Raw genomic sequence first — 23,168 nt, forward strand, 5'->3', positions numbered from 1 at the left:
AGATATACTACGAGTTCACAAGACTAGAGAATACATCAACGGCTTCCAAAACGCTCCATACGCACAGAAGCTCGATCTTGGATGGGTCATTATAGGAGACATCTGTCTAGGAGGAGCACACAAGCCGACCTCAGTCAACAGTATGCTCACCAATACATTAGAAAATGGACGCCCGTCTCTCTTCCAGCCATGTCAGAATAGTCTGCTGGTAAAGAAGTTACCGTGCAGCACACCTCTTCCTTACCCTTTCTCAGTTCCTTCCAATGAAGACCACGCTTGTGAAGGTAAACAAAACCGCATAGGGTGTGCAGTCTTCCACAGGACAAAGGAAGACAACAAGACAGCGATGTCCATAGAAGATAGGATGTTCTTGGACACCATGGATCTGGAAATAGTCAAAGGCAAATCAAACAGTTGGGTCGCACCACTACCATTTTGACCTCGGAGACGAAGCCTACCAAACAACAGGGAAATGGTCTACAATCGCTTCATCTCCCTCAAGCACAAACTTCAGAGGTCACCTGAGACAAAAGAACACTTCTTTACCTTCATGGAGAAGATCTTACAGAACAACCACGCGGAGGTCGCACCCGCACTTCAAGACTCTGAGGAGTGTTGGTACTTACCTATCTTCGGTGTGTACCATCCCAAAAAGCCAGGCCAGATAAGAGTGGTATTCGACTCGAGCGCCAAATGTGAAGATGTCTCGTTGAATGATGTCCTATTGTCGGGCCCAGACCTCAAAAACAGACTCCTAGAAGTACTACTCTGTTTCCGCAAGGATTCAGTGGCATTCTTGGCTGACATACAACAGATGTTCCACTGTTTTCTCGTCAAAGAGGAACACAAACTATTTGAGGCTCTTCTGGTATCGCGACAACGACCCCGATAAACACATTGCAGAGTACCGAATGAGGGTACACATCTTCGGGAACAGTCCTTCCCCAGCAGTCGCTATCTACGGCCTCAGAAATTCCGCCAAAGCGGGTGAAGAAAAGTATAAGTCAGATGTCAGATCCTTCGTAGAAAAAGACTTCTATGTAGACGACTGCCTGAAGTCCACACCAAGAACTGAGGCTGCGATCAGTCTGCTAAAAAGGGCTCAAGAAATGCTTGCTCTGTCTAACCTGAGGTTGCATAAAATTGCCTCCAACAGCCGAGAATTGATGGAAGCCTTTCCCTCTCAAGACTATTCCAACTATCTAAAGGACTTAGACCTAAGCATTGACTCCCTTCCTATGTAGCGGAGCCTAGGATTGCTTTGGGATTTGAAGACGGATGCCTTCACCTTTCAGATCAACAAAGACGAGAAACCCTTCACGCGCAGAGGAGTTCTTTCTTTTGTGAATAGCTTGTACGACCCATTGGGATTCGTGGCTCCTGTAACCATCCAAGGCAAGATGATGCTAAGGGACTTCACCCAAGAGACATCTGATTGGGACGACCCACTTCCAGCAGAAAAAGCAGATCTGTGGACTCAGTGGAGGAAGTCTCTCGAAGCTTTGACCGACCTTCATGTAAAACGACCGTATGCTCCTGTGCCATCCACGGAAGTCAAAACACAAAAACTTTGTGTCTTCTGTGACGCATCAGTCAAAGCGATCGCAGCAGTAGCGTACCTCAAAACCACAGATGACGATGAAGAGCTTTGTCCTCAAGTGTCTGTTCTACATACAGTGACATTAAGTAATCACCTCAAATCTCATCGATTCAGCAGGTTCTCGACTTGGAAGTCACTCGTTCAAGCCATCGCTTTTCTACTTCATGTAGTTCTTTCCTACAAGATAACACTACCTACAAGTCAGAGACTTTGTAGAGGATGGCATCACTGCAAGCATGCATTCATCGCTTCTAATCTGGAAAGAGCTAAGATCGTAATACTCCACATTATACAAAATGTAGCCAATGTCTTTTGGGACAGATGGAAAAGGCAGTACCTCTCCACTATGCAAACCAGGACAAAGTGGCAGAAAAAACACCCAAACCTCAAACCTGGCAATGTTGTACTTGTGAAAGACATTCAAGCACATCGGAATGAGTGGCCACTCGGCCTAGTCACCAAACCTTTTCCCAGCAAGGATGGGAAAAGTACGTAAGGTAGAGGTCAGAGTGTGCAAGCTTGGGGAGAACAAACTGTTCCTCAGGCCTGTAACCGAACTTGTGTTACTGATTTCACCAAAAGAACCAAATAGTGGCATCCGTTGTCGCCAAGCGGGGAGTGTTCTGCCTAATGGCAGCCTGCTAATAGTCATTCATTGCAATTTCTGTTACAACCCCTAGAGGTCGTTGTTATTCTTTTGAATTGCTGAGTTTCCCTTTAAGCTAAATGTATTCTAGGTAAGGAATGCCTCCCTGAGCTGAGAAGCCTGCAGCCATTTTCTCTTTGGATTTGTCAGGAAAGGACATGCCGACTTACCTCTCTGTACATTCACCCCTGCCTAGTGTAATCCGGTGAGCAAAGCAAATTACATGTGTTAGTGATAGAATCTTAGATGGAAGAGTGTAGTAAATGCATTGTACATTGTAATTCTATACCTTTAGTGTCATCCCTGTCTTGTTTGTATAGATAAGATTTTCTGTGTGTTGTAGCTGCAGTGATCTTTCACCTAGATTCTCATTATAACTGCATCTCATATACTGTTATGCTATGTTAACTCTGTATTAACACTGTACTGACTGTACTAATTTTCTTGTTATAGTTTTTACCCGTATAAAACAGTATCTTGGATATTCCGTATTCCGTATTCAACTGCATCTTGGATATTCCTATATTCACTGTATATTCCACATATACTGCAATCAAGTTCACGATACCAGCTAATAAATCAAGGCTATTGAACTCCACAGTCTGTTTATTTGAAATGTGAATGAGGGTTTAGCTGTATGCCAGAGATTCACAGCGTTACGTGAAAGAAGGCAGAACAAAGAGTCAAAGTGATTGTTTGCTCATCCTATTATTTTATACAATAAACTGCCTAATTTGTGTATATTAAAGACAATTAACAGTTATATAACCTGATGCCTTCATGTTAGTTTTTTTTTTTTTTAAAGTCGCACTGGATAATAACAAACATTCTTGCTCGATTAAGAGATGATTCACAAAAAGTAGAGTGTGTCATCAAGTTTAATTTTCTTAATAGCATACCATATAAGCTATACGTAGAGTCAGGGATGAAATAATAATAAAAAAGACACCCAAGTGAATTACAAAAGTTTTATATCTATGAAGGTCTGTACGGTACTACTGAATTAGGCAAAGGCTCAACAACAACTGTTGGCTCCTGGCGAGTTCTAAAATTGCAGCATTAAAAAGCTGGAGCTGCACAGCAACTTTATCCGTGACATGTCTCGCCACTAGATTGCTTTATGCCACTGCTATGTTGTAGCATAAAGAATGTGGTGAATTGAGAGCCCTTAGGGTACTGCGACTGCAATGAGCAAGCTGCAAAAAGTTGGATTTTATGCAACTTGTTTGTCACTCTTGTAGTACCTTAGGGGTCATGATTTACCATATTCCCCTGCAATGTAGCAGCAACACATATTTGTTTGGCTGCACCACCTGTGGCTCAACCAAAATCACTGTGTAGCCCCAGGCTAACGCAACCTCATATAAAGAAAAATTGTTACGAGTATAGACCATTATTTTGTGACCAATGAGGAAAAATTGTGCCATTTTCAAGTAACTTGTGGAAGCCCAAAAGTCATGTAGAGCCCAGATTAGAGCATGACTCAAGGATGACAGTAACATAAAGGAGACAGTTACACTCTGTAGTGCTAAGATTTGTGAAACAATGAATATGGGAATATAGACATGCATTGCTGCTATGAAAAAACATGTAAAAATTGAGATAGCGCACAAAACTGGCCAGGTTTATGTGAGCCCAACTGCCAGAGGCAAGGTGACCTCATTTTTGTTGGGTCCCTACAGGATGTGCCATCAGTCTTTTTCTTAGATTACAGGGACATGCCATCTGATTGAGCACTCCTGTTCTTCAGCCTCAGGTGATTTTAATTCTCCATTTGCAGGTTCTTGTTCAGCCATAAATTGTAGGGGTTTTTTTAACCCAAAGAGAGGATTAATTTGATAGGGACCCAACAAAAATTAGGTCGCCTTGACGCTAGCTGTTGGGCTCTAATACACCTGGCCAATTTTGTGTGCTAAGTATCTCAATTTTTACATGTTTTTGATAGCAGTAATGTCAGTCTATATTCCCATATTTATTTTTACACATATCTTAGCACTGAAGAGTGCAACTGTCTCCTTTATATTACTATGTTTCATGTTCAGTTTGCACCTGTTCACATTAGAAAGGTAGGATGTGTCATCAGTCTTTTTCTTAGATTTCAAGGACGACAGTAGCTGAACAAAAAACAAAGTAGTGTAGTTAGAGAGGTGCAGAGGTATGAATGTGAAGTGCAGAGGAGAAATGGCAGTCATACACATTGGGGTCCTAGAACTGTCCAACTATCCTCATTCTTTACTATATGTTACCTGTTGTCCACCATCCCATGAGTATCACATCATTCACGCTCTATGAAATATTCTTGTAACTATCCAAATGTACATTACTCAGAACTACATTATATGTAGCTATATGAAATTTGTTCATTTTTTGGCTTTTTTTGAGAAATATTGTAAATTTAGCTTTTCAGATACTAGTTAGATTTGCTATTCTTTTCTTTTGTGGCCTTTTTCACTTTTTTTCCAGCCTTTTTCTCGGAGCCTTTTGGGGAAGATGGGACGTCTTTCGAAGCGGTAGACTGAACACTTTTTGCCGTTGGGGTTCTGAATTTGCTCTTTTGGTTGTAGAGAAGGTTCTTTTGGAAGAGACGAGGGATGTTTCCTTTATACAGGAAGAGTGCCAGAACCATTCCTAGGAAAGAGGTGAAGAAGAATATAAAGTGTCTGTAGGTGTCCATGGCACAATACCTTATCCATTGTGGTGGCAGAAATCTCTGCTCTAATAAATCATCTCAAGCATAATATTCCCAGAAAATAAAACAAACTGTTTAATATGATTGAAAGTAATCAACAAATGCTTCAGTGCCAAAGATATTAGTGACTGTATAGACATACTCAAGGGCATCCATAGAAAACCTTGGGCTGCATACCAAGGTCTAAATTGACTTCTCAATAATCCCTCGTATGCCATGAGAACAGGAACGGAAACTTATCATGAGGTACAATGGGGATGACAGATTAACCCCTCCCCCGCTGTCTAATCATGGTCACTGCTTGCTCACCACTGAAACTCATTAACAGGATAGGTCTCATTGCCGTAGATTATGTCCAATTGCAGCTGTTACCAGGAAGTGTCTGCTGTGTAAAATTGCCCGCACCGTTTGGTATGGACTCGTACATTAGGCAGCACCATGCAACTCCTCCAGACTTCTTCCATACACGTACAATGGATGTTAGGAGAAAAGGAGGGATGTTGGGCAGGGCCATTAGACGCCTAGCCAAGTCAACTCACGAGTCCCATATAAGCTGCATGGTCTGCTGCCATTGGAGGTCCACCACTGGGGTTACAGGCACAAATCTGCTATTGAGTTTCATTTTTGTACACAATTATATTCATAAAGGTTGTCAACATTGATTTTGAAGTCAATTGTATACTGGCAAATACTGGTCCAATATATGCCAAATATTATTTTAGAATACATCTGGCTAAGAGAAATATATGGGCCTATCAGATGTAGATATTAGGTGCATTTCCCCATCAATACTGAATGTAGGGTAAAAACCTGTTGTAGACCTAGCCAAAGATGTCCAAAGAATATGTTAATCTTTGTTAGTCCAGTAGGTTTTCCTCCAACACAATCTAACAATCAAGAGTCCATCTCTGAAAAACCCAATGAATGGTCTTGGTCTTTGAGGTCCCGTGGAATAATATCCCTGCTGTCCACAGTGCACTAGGGTCTTAATAAAGAATATACCTAAAATTTGTATCAAACACATGAATATTATTTCTTTAACTTTGTAATCGCACATAAAAATAAAAAACCTTTACTCACCAATTAAAGCACCAGCAATGTATACAAGAGAGTACTCCTGCAATGTCTTCCCAGGACAGCTGAAGGTCAAGGCATAGGCCAGCACTGGGTTGAAGTAAGCTGCAGTGTACTGACCACCTAAGATAAGAAATAAAATGAGACGTTAATTATGGAAGCATGAAGCTGTTGTTAGGAGAGGAATTATTTGACCAATTAAAGGTGTATTCCCATAACAGCCATATATGACCGAGATGGGAATATCCAAGTGGGCTGAGCTACGCTGTCTCAGTAGCTCCCATAGATGTGTTAATGTTGTGGAAAAAGAACAGCACAAAATACTGTATTGAGTTGTTAGAGTATATTTTCGGGTGCAAATTTAAACAATGAATTTCGGGGACTGTGTCTCCTTCTTCAGGTATGTTACCCCATCAAGGTCCATCTTGAAATGCGTTGTTTCAATTTGCACCCAAATTAAAGGATATTCCTGCATGTTGCCTGTCCACATCTTTGCAGATCTCTCCACTGAGGGCACAGGAGAAAAAGCCATGTAAAGTAACTGTCTGTGTTCTGTTGATGCTTTGATATGTTCAATTAATTTTTTCCCTTTTTCATAGGCGGTCTTTCCAGGAACTCATAAGTAGGACGTTTAGTATGGAAGGAGGAAACATTAATAACTATAAAATAAAAATATTGTACGGGTACATATAGGTACATCTCTATATACCAGTGCATTAGAGGTTAAAAAAGAAAAAAAAAAAAAGAGAACTACAAAGATTTTTTTTCCATAAAGACACTAAAACATAATGGTCTAAAAACAATTACATTAATTATATTTTTGTAACATATATTTTAAAAACTATCATCACAAAGTAATAAATCTAACCACTGTTGATTATTGGCTGATCTAAATCCCCAACTCTGCATGCACCAACACTGCAGGAGCAGAGGCCACAGTGTCTGTGCAGGTGCATCCTCATCCATCTCCTGTGTCTAGTGGCGGCTGTGTGGCGGATGTTGATAGGAGAGGGAGATGAGAAGGCAGACAGACTGGCAGTGACATGCTTGGCCCTGGCAATGCCAGTTTGCTCGCTCCGATCTCCCTCTCCTAAGTGTCGCACCTGCTTGCTGCACACAGGGTCACAAAGTGATGGGCTTCCAATGCTGACAAGAGAGGGGGAGGACATCGTGCATATGTGACGCCCTGGCAAAACCAGGTAGTCACAAACAAGGTAAACAACACCATCCCTCACAGGGTCACATACAGCCGACCTGAAACCCTAGTTACCCCCCTCAGGGCAAGACAGGCACACCAGTGGGCGGGACCAGGCAGTTAGGAAACGCCCCCCTTTGGGGTCTAGATAGCCCGGGGCAGGAAAACAAGCAGTTAGGTTAAGCTTCAGAATGAAGTTGGAGTTCAAGTTGAGAGGAGTGGAGGCTGGGGCTAGATGTAGCTCCAGCAGAGAAGAAGTTCAAGTTGAATGGTGCCAGGGTCGGAGCCCTGGTGCCTTGGCTAGGTGGCAGACGAGGAGACGGGAAGACGACCCGGCAGATCCGAGGTGGACCGGGACAGGGTTGGAGCCCGCCGGTACCGACACCGGAGACCCGACCGGAAACCGTGCACAGAGGGGGTACTCGGACCCTGAAGCCAGGACCGGAACCAACGGCCTAGCTAATCAACCGATTGAGGGCAGGATTATAGGTCCTGTCCCAACTAAAATCCCAAAAGCAAACAACCACCCACAGAGAGGGATAGGGCAACCGCCAGGGCCCATAGATCCCACGGGTCAGTGTCAGCAGGCACGGCTCCTCAGGTACACAAAAAGCCAGGAGCGGACTCCCGTGTTCCATACCGGGAAGTCTAAACACACAACCAAAAGTAGTGCAGAGGAGAAGACGGCGACCATCAGCCCGGGTGGGGGACCAGAGTACAACCGGCCGTGGCGGCCGGCCACCAGCACCTTGGTTTACCAAAAGACTCATTTAATTGTGAGTAACCAAACATCCCCTGGTACGTCCGGGCACACAAGCCCCTGCCATCGCCATACCCTGCACAGAGACACTGGGACCCGGGGAAATAATCCCTACCCACGGAGGGTTTAACATCCGGCTGCCACTACATCTCCCACGGGTATCCCACAACAGCAGCGGTGGTGTCCCACTTGACCACACACCGTGGGTTGCGTCACGAACTGAATACGGCCAAGGCCGTACAACTATGTCCCCCTTTTCATTCGGCGTGTCCGCTTGACCCCCGAGTCCGGAGGATCTCTCAAGCCACACAGCGCGTCCAGATCCGAGCAGCCTGGCTGCTGCGGGCGTGGGGGCAGCACACATACACTGAAATTGTGCATATTCTCATCTCAGGGTATGGTTCCACTTGCACACAGCTTCCAATATGAGAGCATTAGAAGAGATATGCTAATGACCCTCTGCTGCGAGCGTCAGCCGAGGATCATGCGACTGTGATGCGATTTTGCAATCGTATCACAGCTGCAGAGAAGATGGGGAGCACTTTTTCCCCCATCTCCTCCCCAGCCTGTCTCTTCGTATATCATACAGCACTGGGATTACATACAATGCGATATGATATTTCACACGCTCCTATAAGCTTGTATGGGTGCCAAATGCAGCATGCTGCTGTCGCGGGCGGAGGAGGGGACGCCGCGCTCTCCCACTGCACGGGTCCGGCTGCCGCGGCTGCTGCGGCCTGCTGCTGCTCGGTGGCTCGAGCGATGGGCCGGATCCCGGGGACTCTAGCGGCGCTCCTCGCCCGTGAGTGAAAAGGGGGGATTTTGGGTGTGGGGATTGGTTATTGTCCGTGACGCCACCCACGGTTGTGGTGATTTGTTGACACCACCGCTGCTCTGTATGGGGATCCCGGGAAGGATGGTATGGAGCAGCCAGTTGTTGTGTTGCCCCTCCGTGGGTAGGGGTTGGTGATCCCGGGGCCCAGTGATTAGGTGGGTGATGCAGGGCTTGGTGGGCGCAGGGACGCGGGGGGCAGCGCTGTGCCTTGCGGCACTGTGGTACTCACTCAGCCTGAGACGTTGACACAGTTTTTCGGTAAAACACACAGCTGGAAAGACGGTTCCCATGGACGGCTGCACTTGCTTTCCTCAGTAGGTGACGGTGACGGTCCCTCTGTCCTGCACCTAAGTTGATGATGGTTGCGATGGGTTCCCACCGGTAACCCGCTCCCCGGCTTGGATATGGGCCGGAGGAGCCCTACTTTGCCCGCAGGCGCTGGCCCTGAGAAACTGGTGCCCTGGCGGTGGCGGTGTCTCTCCGTTACGGTTGGACTGTTGCCTTCAATCGGGACTTGGTTGTTTGGAGACAGACGTCCCCTTCACTGACGGATTTGGCAAATTATGGCGACTCCTAGCCTTGCCGGGATCCGAGAGGCCCTGCCCTGGTGCTGACTGTTCTTCGTATACTGCTCCAGACCGCCGGGCCACTACCCGTCCGCGGTCCTTCCAACAACCTCCGAGCAGTCCCCCTCCAGACTATCACCGTCGTCTGCTGACCTTGCTGTCACTGTCCTGGCACACAGCCGGACCAACTTCAGGCTTTACTACTGTCACTTCAGCTTCTCTCTTTAGCTTCACTACTCCTTCCTTCCACTTCACTTCACTTTCTCACTCGACTCTACTGTTTACTCCTTCACTTCCCTAACTGAACTGCCTGGTTCCTCCCGCCTCCAGGGCTGTGAACTCCTCGGTGGGCGGAGCCAACCGCCTGGCCCACCCCCTGGTGTGAACATCAGCCCCTGGAGGAAGGCAACAAGGATTTTGGTTGCTTGGGTGTTCCTAACTGGGGTGTAGGGTGTGGTGGTGTGATGACCTGTGACCCCTGGCTTGCCCAGGGCGTCACATTCCCCTTTAGCAAAATGCAGACCGTCCGCGGGCTGCCCGTCCAACACCGGTTTTATTTTCTGTAAAATATATAAAAGGTAAACGGTAACATTTAAATCATAACATCATCCCACAACGGGAGGCACATTTCTTAAACGTTGCAAAACGGTTTACGGTTACGGTCTCCGCTCTCTCCCACCCAAGCAACCTGGCCCTGATGCTGCCCCTAAAACCCAGGCAGCACCCCTTGACCCAAGTCCAGCGCAAGTTACCCGAGCGGGATCTGTCCTTCCCCTCCAGAGGGTAGCCACCGGTTCCTGTGGTGGCTGGGCCCCAGCCTGCTCTGCTGAGGGCCCTCCCTCCAACCTGCCTCTCCGGAGGCGGCAACTGCGGAAACGGTAACGGTAAAACAACTTATTTACAAGCCACTAACGTTTGTGGCTGCCCTGCAAGTTCACGGGCTTGTCCATGGAAAGTCCTCCATGCAAACTTTTTTAAACGGTCCCCACGGGGACAACGGTGCCGGCAACGGCCGGTTCTCTCAATCACGGTAAATCAGGTTACTCCATCAGTTGATTACTTCATTTTCAATTTTTAAACACTGCAAACAAACACACAGGTGGTCCCAACGGGGACTGGACAACGGTGCTCCGCTGCCCTACTCCAAGTCGTCGGCTTCATCTGAGGGAGGGGGTGCAGAACTCACTCAACTCTCTTGGCTGCCCCTCAGTTTGGCATCTAGGGCGAACCACCCCCTCTCTCCACAGTGCCGGGTATACTGTACAATGTCACCCGGCATCAGATTATGGCCGGGGTGCTCCTCGGGCAGGTGGGCATTCACATCCCGCCAGGCTACAAACACTTCGGCCTCCAGGCCCGATTCATATATAAACCCATAGCCCCGGCGGACATCAAACCGCCTCACCTGTCCTTCATACAGCGGTCCCCGGACACGGAATGTCGCCTGGCAGAGGTTCTCCTTCTCCCGGATTGCACGGGCCACCAATTCCGCTTTCTTCTTTTCTCTTTCACCGATCTCCAGGCCCAGCGGTACCGGCTCCCTGTCCCAATACGGCGCTGCTGCGAGCTCCGGCGCACGGGTCAGGCCCCGCGGGACATTCTGAACGTTGCCCACTATCAGAGATCTGGGCGGCAAGTCCCGCGGCGTCTTGGCCTTAGGCGCCGCCTTGCAGCGACAACCCGGCGCTACCTCAGCCGAGGTGTGGGGGATGGGCACAGGGGCTTTCCGCAGCTGGGCCTCCGGCTCGGAACGGTTCATCAGCTCCGGCTCGGGGATTTTCTCTGGAGACGCCTCCGGTGCGGTTTTCGGAGCCTTCCAAGGCAGCACCTCCGGTCGACTACGGGCTCCGGCTACAGGTCGGCCCGCCTGGGCGGGGATGCTGGGTATTGCTACCGGTTGCGGTGGTAGCAGGCCTAGTGGCGGGGTCACGGCTTCCGAGACGGGTGGCGAGGGAGGCAGCGGGGGGAGAGGGCTTGGACCGGGTCCCGCAGCCGCGATGACCGGCCCTTCCAGGGCATCGGGGCGTGGGTCACTCACCCTCCCTTCCTCCGCCTCCTCCTCGGGTCTCCGCACGGCTGCTATAACGTCCGCCATGTCGGTCTCCCACTCCTCCATGAGGAGCTGCATCCTGACCTGCAGCCGTTGGTAGAGCTGCGCGGTCCGGATCTCCACCCACGCCGCGGTTCCAGGCGCGGGGGCTACGGTGTCGTGGGACGGCATCCACATGCTGACTTCTTCCAGGAACAGGGTGACTGCAGAGTCCTGGCGTCCCTGCTTTTATAGCTGCTCTCACATGCAGCCAGCCGCCATCGCGTCCCCCTTAGCTTCTTTCCGGCCCCTCCTCTATTAGGGCGGGGTTTTGGCCTTCGCGCCTCTGCTACTCGAGAAGACGCTCGAGCGGGAACTTTTTGCGCCAAAGATGGCGACTTCTGAAATTTTTCAGCCGGATACCTCCGGCGGTTAAAAGGCGCACCTCTACCCAACGGCAGAGCGGTAAGATCCTGTTCGTGACGCCAAGTTGCCGCGGGCGGAGGAGGGGACGCCGCGCTCTCCCACTGCTTGGGTCCAGCTGCCGCGGCTGCTGCGGCCTGCTGCTGCTCGGTGGCTCGAGCGATGGGCCAGATCCCGGGGACTCTAGCGGCGCTCCTCGCCCGTAAGTGAAAAGGGAGGATTTTGGGTGTAGGGATTGGTTATTGTCCGTGACGCCACCCACGGTTGTGGTGATTTGTTGACACCACCGCTGCTCTGTATGGGGATCCCGGGAAGGATGGTATGGAGCAGCCAGTTGTTGTGTTGCCCCTCCGTGGGTAGGGGTGGTGATCCAGGGGCCCAGTGATTAGGTGGGTGATGCAGGGCTTGGTGGGCGCAGGGACGCGGGGGGCAGCGCTGTGCCTTGCGGCACTGTGGTACTCACTCAGCCTGAGACGTTGACACAGTTTTTCGGTAAAACACACGGCTGGAAAGACGGTTCCCACGGACGGCTGCACTTGCTTTCCTCAGTAGGTGACGGTGACGGTCCCTCTGTCCTGCACCTAAGTTGATGATGGTTGCGATGGGTTCCCACCGGTAACCCGCTCCCCGGCTTGGATATGGGCCGGAGGAGCCCTACTTTGCCCGCAGGCGCTGGCCCTGAGAAACTGGTGCCCTGGCGGTGGCGGTGTCTCTCCGTTACGGTTGGACTGTTGCCTTCAATCGGGACTTGGTTGTTTGGAGACAGATGTCCCCTTCACTGACGGATTTGGCAAATTATGGCGACTCCTAGCCTTGTCGGGATCCGAGAGGCCCCTGCCCTGGTGCTGACTGTTCTTCGTATACTGCTCCAGACCGCCGGGCCACTACCTGTCCGCGGTCCTTCCAGCAACCTCCGAGCAGTCCCCCTCCAGACTATCACCGCCGTCTGCTGACCTTGCTGTCACTGTCCTGGCACACAGCCGGACCAACTTCAGGCTTTACTACTGTCACTTCAGCTTCTCTCTTTAGCTTCACTACTCCTTCCTTCCACTTCACTTCACTTTCTCACTCGACTCTACTGTTTACTCCTTCACTTCCCTAACTGAACTGCCTGGTTCCTCCCGCCTCCAGGGCTGTGAACTCCTCGGTGGGCGGAGCCAACCGCCTGGCCCACCCCCTGGTCTGAACATCAGCCCCTGGAGGAAGGCAACAAGGATTTTGGTTGCTTAGGTGTTCCTAACTGGGGTGTAGGGTGTGGTGGTGTGATGACCTGTGACCCCTGGCTTGCCCAGGGCATCACACTGCCATTCATTCCTCATGCAGCTATGGCATGAGAAATCAATCGCAGATGGACACTGCCCCATAGTTTTGCACTGGTGTGAGAGCAATCTGATGTTTTATCGGATTGCACTCGCCAGTGCAAAACGCAAGTGGAACCAAACCCTATCTCTCCAGTCAGCACCAGCCGTCCTCTGCTTTGTGACCCTATGTGCAGCGAGCAGATGCTACACATAGGAGAGGGATGATAGCAGTCTTCCACACACTGACTGACATTGAGCGTGCAGAGCCAGTGGATATAGATGAATCAGTGCTTCAAAGTGAGCATAAGGGGAAGTGCAGAGAATGGTAACAGGGGCAGAATGGGGCACAGAAGCCCCCTCATTTACAAATCTAATAAAACTATTTATATAAACCAAAATTACTAAAATCTACAGTACATAGCAGTACATATTTCAATGTGAGTTTTGGAGGCAACAGAGTCCCTTTAAGTGAATGTGCATATGAAAGGCCAAATCGTGCTGTGTACAAAGCGCTAAATTTTGGCTATACCTCCTACCCCACCCACTAGACACTCATATTTACTATTTCTTTCTACCCTGGCAGGAGGATATATAAGAGGCGGCATATTGTGGCAGTGAGGAACATTCAGTAGATGCTTAGGACAGCAGAGTGTTGACCCAAAACCAGAACTGTCCAATGTATCAGGTTGGGACTTATGGATTTCATTTTTTTGTTAATTCATTCATAGTTGTAGCCGCCATAACGTTCTCAATAGCTTGACCTTTTGAAGTCTCGCTTTTTTTGCAAGATGAATTGTAGCTTTTTTGTCATCAGATTTTTCCCTACGAAACTAAAAGAATCACCTTCTGCAGCTCCTGGGCTGCATTCTATGAAGGTGCACCTTGGCCCTGACTCCCCTTCCAGACCCCCAAAAATAACTTTACAAAACTTGGCTGATATGTATGCTAATTAGTTTACCTGTGTTGGCCAGATGGGCGGGCTCATTTTCTGCTCCCTTATCCCCCTCCTGCCGCTGATCGCCGTCCTCCTTTCTTGATTGACGGGATGACGCCCTCCGTCATCCTCCTCATCGCATTTTCAAATCTCGCACATGTGCAGTTAGGTCAGCTCGTGCAGGCGCAGTTCGCTCTGCTATATTGCGGGCAGAGCAGAAATCGTAGCTGCCCTCGCTCGCGCCGGTGTACCTCTAGAATACAGGTACATAGAAATTCACTGGTATATAAAGATGGCTCTCTGCATTAAGGCTGTACTGAAGCAGACTGCCATGCATGGTCTACTGTAGTATAAAACATTCTCCCATTTCCTAAAGTGCAGCCTGCTCATAGGCTTTGCTGCTGCCTACAGTGATGAAGGTTGGAGGCTTGATTCCCAGGAATTCAGGAAAAAATAATTATTTATTTAAATGACTATGTATAAACAGAGCAGAGAGATGCTGGATTGCAACCCAGAGATCCGAGAAGAGGAGGTTTAATGAAGGAGCAATGATTACCAGCAGTGAAAAGGAGTGAAGCCTTCACTGCAGGTGACATTGCAAATATTGTAGTGATGAATGAACCAATGGATATTCAGGTTCGCCGAACCAGCACGGACTAAAAAAAAAATAAGGTTCGACAACCGAACTTGACCCCAGACGCCGAACCCCATATAAGTTTAAGGGACCTGAACTTATGTGTTATAAAATGGTGTGTGACGCCCTGGCCTATCAGGTCGTCACAAGGGTGCCGTGCAATCTGCCCTTCTGCATGGTACCCGCTCCTCCTTGGTTACGGGTCCTGTCAATTTGGTGTTGCTACCAACAGGTGTACACAAATCCTGAGGAACACTCTGCACCACACCCACCAACCACCCATTGGGCAGCCTGAGGGGAATAGGGCCACCCAGATGGGGGGATGGAAGAGGGAGGGTAGTGATGTCAGTAGTTGAATTGAGTAGAGTTGAGCAGTGAGACAGCGGTGACAGGACAGGTCACGCTGTGGAGCTGGGCTCCTGTATCCGTCCCAAGTGCCAGACGTTGGCCTGGCCAGAAGGAGCTGGAACCCCGGTCGCAGGGGGTAGTGACAGGGGGTACGGTGCTGCTACAGAGAGCAGGCCGGCTGCCTTGTGCTACAACCGGGCAAGGGCCAGGACATGACGGGGTACGTGGACCCTTGGCTGGGAAGTAGCTTCACGCAGCCCAGTAATTCACCCGATGGGAACGGAATCTTCAGGAACCGTTCCCCACCCGCTCTAGAATCGGGGTACTAGCGCAACGAGGGGGATAGGACTTTCCAAAATCGTCCAGAAAATCCCAAGCATGAACCCTGAGAGCAGGCTCACCTTGCTTGCCACGCAGGTGAGCGGGACCCGAGTAGTCTTAGGTGAAAGGGATCCACCAAGTTACACACAGTGCCAAGGGACAAGGCTTCAGACCAACCAGCAACACCAAAGGGGCACGGACCCAGCGTGCTCGACTAAGAAAAGAAGAGCATTTCAAGAGTTTGGTTTACCTGGTGTCAGCGTCAGTGACTTTGGACTGTGTGAGTACCCGATATCCCTTCACCCCGACGGGTTCCCCACTCCATCCCATCACCGGGCCCCGGAACACCAAGCCCCCTACACCCGGAGGGTTTAAAACATCCTGCTGCTTCAACATCGTCACCGGGCTCCCCAACAGCAGCGGTGGTCTCTCCTATTACGACGCACCGTGGGTGGCGTCACGAACATTATCCCATTCACCACCCACAACAAGCCCCCTTTTTTATTTTCGAGGTAGCCGCGCGACCCCGCCTCGGATCCGGAGACCCCTTGAGCCACTGTGGATCCAGGTCTGAGCAGCCCGTCGTTGGTCGCGGGGGCGGCACAAGTGTTAATATGGGCTAAGGGGGGGCTGCAAAGGAAAGAAAATAAGGAATAAAGCAAGACAGTTTTACTTACCGGAGTTCCAGACGTCTGCAACACTGCTTTCGGGTCCGATCATTAGCTCTCATGCATATTCACTGCTTTCCCCACCTACCGTCAGTCCCGGCATTTTTGAATGGTTGCAGTCAGACCGTGCCCTCACCCTCAGTGACAGCATCTGTGATTGGTTGGAATCACACACACTATCTGCATCCCTATAGTGGTGTAAAAAAAAAAAAATAACAAAAATGGCGTAGGGACCTCCATATTGTGATACCCAATGCAGATAAAGCAGATGAATCCAGGCTGCAGTCCACAGCCGTTTGCATTACCGTGGTTGTGTATCAACCAAATTGAGCTTTTTTTAAATTATTTAAATAAATAATTTAAAAAACGACATGCGATTCCCCTTCCCAATCTTGATACCCAATCAACATAAAGCTGACAGCTGGGGGCTGGAATTCTCAGCCTAGGGCAGCCTATGGTTATTGGGCTCTCTAGCTTAAAAATAGCAGCCCGCAGCTGCCCCGTAATTGTCGCATCCAATTAGATTCGACAATTCCAGCGCTTTACTCGGCAACGAAATAAACACAGGAAAAATCCTTTTTTTAAAAAACATACTAAAACCCAGCCTCTTTCTCCAATATAGTATTTTGCATGGTTTCCACAGGATCCCACCTGTGACAGCAGATAAACTCACCTCAAGTGAACTAATTGAGTTCAATGAGATCTGCATTTCCTGGCAGAAAACTGTACTTTTTTTGCCAAGAGATGTAGACTTGGAATTTATACAACAAATTCCTGCATCAATATTGCATCTCCTGGCATGTTTTTGGTGTATACATTTCAGCACCAAATCTGCATCTTGCGGCAGAAAACCACACAAAAGACGTGGTTTTGACACTGTTTAGGTGCAATTTTCTGCTAGCAGATGCAAACTTGGTGCAGAAATCTGGTGCAGATATTTCAGCATTAAATTTGCATCTCCTGACAGAAAACCGTACCTAAACTGCATTTAATTTTTTTTTTTGCCAGGAGATACAAATTTGGTGATGGAATTTATACACCAAATTCCTGCGCCAAATCTGCATCTCCTGGCAAAAAAAAAACAACCTCAAAACTGCATAAACTGCATCATGTTTTCATGTTTTTTTTGCCAGGAGATGCAGTATCGAAGCAGGAATTTGGTGCATAAATTCCAGCACCAAATCTCCATTTCTTGGTAAAAAAAACTGTGCAGGTCTCATTGAACCCAATGAGTTCACCTGAGGTGAGTTTACCTGCGGTCACAGATGGGGTACTGTCGGAACCTCCAGCTGTGACTGCAGGTAAACTCAGTGACGTCACTGCTCACAGCTGTTGCTTTGTCAGTGTCTGCTTGAAGCCGCAGCAGGCAGTAATGTTCGCTAAATGTGCCCAACACACTGCAATTTCAATATATAGCAGACCATGGATCATTGTTGGACGTTGTGGTGTGGACCTAGGTGTTTTGGGGATTAATAAATTGGAGAAAGAGGGTGTTTTTTGTTTTGTTTTTAATTAAGTTTTTCTGTTTGTTTTATGATTACTTCTTTTAACTTTTAGGTTTAGTAATGAGTGGTTTCAAAAACCCCTCCACATTTCTAATCCAGGGTTTAGTGGCAGCTGTGATTTGACATCACCACTGTCATTAAGCCCTTATATTAAAGGACATATGCTACAGCACTGTAGCATATGTCCTTTAATTATTTTTTACACTCCTTGATATAATTTCACACGGATTATATCTTCCACATGCTGCTCCATTTGGTATTTGCTTACTAGATTATTGTTTCCCTCGGACATCAAAGGTTATTTTATTTGTTTTTTTGAGCGCAGGTGTGCATTACAGTATTTTCTTAAGCCCTTATATTATCCTGATTGCCACCGCAAATTGCAATCGGAATAAGCCAGTTAAAGGGCAGGAATTGTTGCATCTAATGGATGGGACAATTTCGGGGCAGCTGCGCGATGCTATTTTAAGCCAAGGGGGGGCAATAACCATGGGCCTAATCAGTCTGAGAACCCCAGCCCGCAGAAGTTGGCTTTATCTTGGCTGAATATCAAAACTGGGGAAGGGGGGGGGGCGCACGTCCTTCTTTAAATTAAGTAATTTAAAAAAAGTTGCACGGGGTCCCTTGTATTTTGATACATAGCCAAGATAACACGCACAGCTGAGGGCTAAAGCCTTATTTGTACTGGGTATCACACTATGGAGGACACTATGCCACTTTTTTAAATGTATTTTTACACAACTATAGGGATGCAGATAACATGTGTAATTCCAACCAATCACAGACACTGTCACATAGGATGAGGACGCAGTGTGACTGAAACCAATCACAGACGCTTGGCGTAACGGTGGGCGGGGGAAGCAGTGATTGGACCCGGAAGCAGTGTTACAGCCGCGGGGAAGGTCAATATAACTGTCCTGCTTTACTCCTTTTTTGCTTTCTTTCCAGTTTTTAATTTTTATCATTATCCGAGTGGCTGAACATAAACAGTAACATAGAGTTCCCAGAAAAGTCCATGTTCGGGGTCCATGCACAGACACTGGGTGTCCGGTACGGACTCAGAACTTTACAGTGAGTGAAAATTGTGACAAATTCCTGACATCACGTGACAGCAATACAGCTCAGCTTCCCCAATTTGGAACAGTCTCGCTGAATCCGGGACAGTTGGGAGCTATAATGTGTGTGTGCGCCTAATGCGAATATGCATGTAAATGTGCACCTGTATAAGCATGTGGGGAATTGACAACAGTGGGGGTGTCAAACATGTCCTGCACAGGGCCTCGTCACTGCCAGTGTCCACCCCAGATAGGATTAGTTACAGAGGAAACAGTTCCTTGTGGTTATAGTCGTCACCGACAGAGCAGATCCTGGAGCTGCTTTAAAGAAATCTGTCACAAGATATATTATAGCCACAGGCCACGTCAAAGACCGGATCCTGCATAACAAACGGATTAATGGTATTTTGTAAACAAGGACCTGGTATATACCACTTCTGGTTTTTGACCCTCTGACAAATTGACACATAACCAGCTCCTGCCAGACTAGACGAGCTGAAAAGGGAATGTCAGTAGAAAATGACTTATTTTTTTTTTAGAAAATGTTTGGTATCCCCATGTACCTTAACAATAATAGACTGAACCAGACGTCACCATTTCCACTGAAGAATCTCTTGAATATGTGCAAAACAATTGTGAAGGGATGGTGAGCAGGGGGGCTGTGCCATATGCAGCTCCTTAGGCTGCTTCTTTTGGCCCGTAGGCATGTATCCTACTTGACGATCGCGGCCGGTGCAGAGGCCACAGCCATCACTACTTTAGTTCAGATGAACATTTTGCCGGCACTGCATTGAGTCAAGCTCTTTCTGTACTATTCCAATGGCAGCCGCTGGCCAATTGGAGGAAGCAGCTGATGCACATGACGTCCCCTGCTTGCATCTGATTGGCCGGCGACTGTCATTTGAATAGTGCAGAGAGAGCTCGACTCTGCGGCGGCAAAACGTTCATTTTCATTTTAGATGAAGAGCTGACAGTGGCTGCTATCGTCAAGGGGTCTCATGCCTGCTGGCCGCAGGAAAGAGGATGCTGAGGGAATAGAGGACAGGTAAGAAGAATGTGTGTGTGTGTGTGTGTGTGTGTGTGTGTGTGTGTGTGTGTGTAGAATGCCCCGATAGGGGTCCCAGATGAGACACTGCTAGTGTGTATGTGTGTATGTATAATGGCACAATAGGGGACTAGGATGGGCACATTACTACTGGATGGGTACATTACTACAGGATAGGCACATTATTACAGAATGGGGACCAGGATGGGAACAATACTTTAAGAACGGGAACAAGATGGGAGACATTACTAAAAGATGTTGGCCAAAATTACTATATGGTGCTAATTGTAAAAGTAGATTACTTACAAGAAAGGGATAAAATGTAAATAAAAAATAATAAAGCATGACTTTTTTTTACCATCAAAAATGTTTTTTTTTTCATATATATTTAAACAAAATTGTACACGTTTGTTATAATAAACAAAAAATGTTCAAAAACAGTGATCCAAAAATGCAGAGAAAAAAAAAATGGTACGAATAAAAATGTCACTTTGTCATCTGCTTTAGATGGTTGGGCTATCCTGCTGAAATTGTCCGGTTCTGCCGACATTGGTTACAAGGGATGTTTACAGCAGTGTATAAACCAAGTAAAGATCAGACTAAACATCTAAATATGGGTCTATTCCAATGATAAAACCCATTATCTCTCCAACAACCGCATGTGAAATAATAGAAGAATCAAAGTAACTAGGTATAGAAGTTGATGAGGACTTACCTGCATATGCTAGTAAAGTGACAGTCAGGGCAAGTATTGGTGACTTGTAAATCAATCTTGTGTTTTGGAAGCGAAGTAGAACTATGTGATAACAGAAGGCACTCAGTGCTTCAACAAAAATTCCCTGTGCCAATGTGGTTTGTAAAGAGGAGCTGCAATCGTCCATCATCATCATTTGGATTGTGTGAACTTCGGTCAACTCCAGTCTCCAGTAGTGGCTGGTTAAGAACCTGGCAGCCCCCATGCCTCCAAACTGAGCCACTAACTTAATTATTGTGTCTACTAATGGGCTATCCTTCAGTAAGAACTCCTGAAGAGAGACGGAGGAGTTGGCTGATGCCCCATCAAAAGTGAATCCATGCGATAAAAACAGCAGAAAGAGAAGAGTAGACACCACATCGGGACCAAATCCACCACCCCACATGCCAATCTCTACCAGCATGCGGATTTCCATATAGCAGGCACATAGCTGCAGAGAACTGGCAAACTCACTGACAGTGCAGCCATAAATCCGGGCTGGCAGCAGTTTCTTACTTATCCATCGAATAAGTTGAGATAAGGCGATGACTGAAACAAAGAAGCCTACTACTATGTTCAGTCCGGCCATGGTGGTAGAAAGGGTGTCAGTGATAGAGGAGACTTAGAAAGAAGGGACTCTGTACTTATACAGGTGTAGTATTGGTAAACGTGGCTCAATGCTACTAGCTGGGCCAAGGACACATGCGGGAACCAGTACAGGTGTGCATGCTGCACTTCATAGCGCTTCTAACTCCAGTATAACAGTAGCGACACTTTTAGCCGAAATATAGAAATCAATTACTCTCAAGGCTTTACAGTCCTATAGAATGATCAACATTGCCAGAATCAAAAATTATACATTTCTATGTATTGTAAAATCAGACGTTGGAGCAGTAGTGAACACTATAACTATAAATGTTTACTTTCTATTTGGGAGCAATGAAGATTTTTGGAAAAAATTCCAAATGGAAATGGAACCATATTGGTTATTATAGTTAAGATTAACTTCTAACTAAGTGATCGTATTATTACTAGACCATGTTGGCAGAATATTTGGGGAATGTAATGATCACGGACAAATTGTTCATTTTGACACCATGTAAGACATGCCTGTTTACAGAGTCCAATTTTAGAATTTTAGTTGACATCTATTAGATTTTAACATTTATAGCTGGAAACATTAAAAGAGGTTTTCTGAGCTTCCTCTTATAAATGTGACGCCCTGGCCTATCACGTCGCCACAAGGTATTGTGCAATCTGCCCTTCTGCACAGTATCTACTCCTCCTTGGTTACGGATCCTGATCCTCTGGTGTTGCTAACAGCTTAGCCAATCAAAATCCCAGGACACTTTGCACCGAACCCTCCAGACACACCATTGGGGGGTCTGAACGGAATAGGGCCGCCCACATGGGGGGTTGGTTGGGAAAAGTGACAGAGAAGTGAAACAGGAGTGAAAGGAGTAGGAGGTGAAAGGTGACTTTCTTGGAGGGAGAAGTGACCGGTCCGGAGCAGGGCTCCTGAAATTTACTAGGTGGCAGACGTTGGTCTGGGCCGGGTAGGAGCTGGAACCCCGGTCGCAGGGGATCGCGTCCAGGGGCACGGACTGCCGATGAGGGCAGCCGGCGGCCTTGAGCCATCACCGGGCAGGGGCCAGGGCACGACGGGGTACGTGGACCCTAGGCCGGGAAGTAGCTTCACGCGTCCCGGTAATTTACCCGATGGGGGTGAAGACTTCAAGATTCATCCCCAACCCGTTTCAAAATCGGGGTACTAGCGATACTAGCTAATCGGTGCGATGGGATAGGACTTTCCCAAATTACAGTCCAAAGAAATCCTACGCGTGAACCCTGAGAGCAAGCTCACTCTGTTTGAGGGTCCAACTAGTGAGAAGGTGCCACGGAAAAGGCCACAGGCTAACAGCAACACCAAGGGCACGGATCCACACGTGCTCCCTCCAGGCTGCAGCGGTGCTCAGAATTCTGGTTTACAAGCTGTCGGAGTTGTTAGGCTGGGGCCACACGGGGACTACTGCGATCCCCTTGCATGACACTCGGCTCGTGCTGGCAGTACAGCAGAGCCGAGTGTCATGCGTGTGTCCTTGCAACTGAGGTCCGTTCGTGCGAGCAGACCTCAGTTGCAGGGGGCAGGCCGGCACTCAGGAGGGGAGGGAGGGATTTCTCTCCCTCTCTTCTGCGTAGCCGACTATTGCCATTCTTGCACTGCACTAGCGGTACACCGGTGTACTGCGAGTGCAGTGCGATTTTTCTCTCGCCCCATTCACTTGAATGGGTGCGAGAGAAAGAGTCTCGGCTTACAATCGCAGCATGCTGCGATTGTTTTCTCAGTCCGATTAGGGCTGAGAAAATAATTGCCCATGTGTGCTGACACACAGGCTAGAATTGGTCCGAGGGGAATGCGATGTTTTATCGCACTCCACTCGCACTGTTTTTCTCGCCGTGTGGCTTAGGCCTTATTCTCGGACTGAGTACGCTGAAAAGCCCTTTTCCTCTACCCAACAGCACCCCAGTCACCAACACCCAACGGGCCACGTGGCACAAACCCCCTACCCACGGAGGGGTTAAGCATCCTGCTGCTACACCATCGCCACCGGGCTCCCCAACAGCAGCGATGGTCTCTTACATTACCACGCACCATGGGTGGCGTCACGAACTTACATATCCCCTGTACATACCTATCGCCTCTCTTTTGAATTTGAGTGTCCGCGCGAACCCCCGGGTCCGGAGACCCCTCGAGCCACCGCGGCTCCAGATCTGAGCGGCTCGGCCGCTGGCACGGTGGCGCTACA

General features: G+C 48.2%; 1 protein-coding gene across 1 annotated transcript; it reads right to left on the reverse strand.

Annotated features, from left to right (window-relative positions):
* Positions 1 to 3,167: 3,167 nt before the first annotated feature.
* LOC142295605 (aquaporin-12-like) lies at positions 3,168 to 20,950 on the reverse strand. Its single transcript, XM_075338705.1, has 3 exons — positions 20,344 to 20,950; positions 6,016 to 6,132; positions 3,168 to 4,874 (listed from the first exon to the last, which is right to left on the reverse strand). The coding sequence occupies exons 1-3, from the start codon at positions 20,948 to 20,950 to the stop codon at positions 4,657 to 4,659; spliced, it is 942 nt and encodes a 313-aa protein (XP_075194820.1). The 3' UTR covers positions 3,168 to 4,656.
* Between the last annotated feature and the right edge of the window lie 2,218 nt (positions 20,951 to 23,168).

Source organism: Anomaloglossus baeobatrachus, chromosome 3 (genome assembly GCF_048569485.1).
Source record: "Anomaloglossus baeobatrachus isolate aAnoBae1 chromosome 3, aAnoBae1.hap1, whole genome shotgun sequence".
Taxonomy (NCBI): Eukaryota; Metazoa; Chordata; class Amphibia; order Anura; family Aromobatidae; genus Anomaloglossus; species Anomaloglossus baeobatrachus.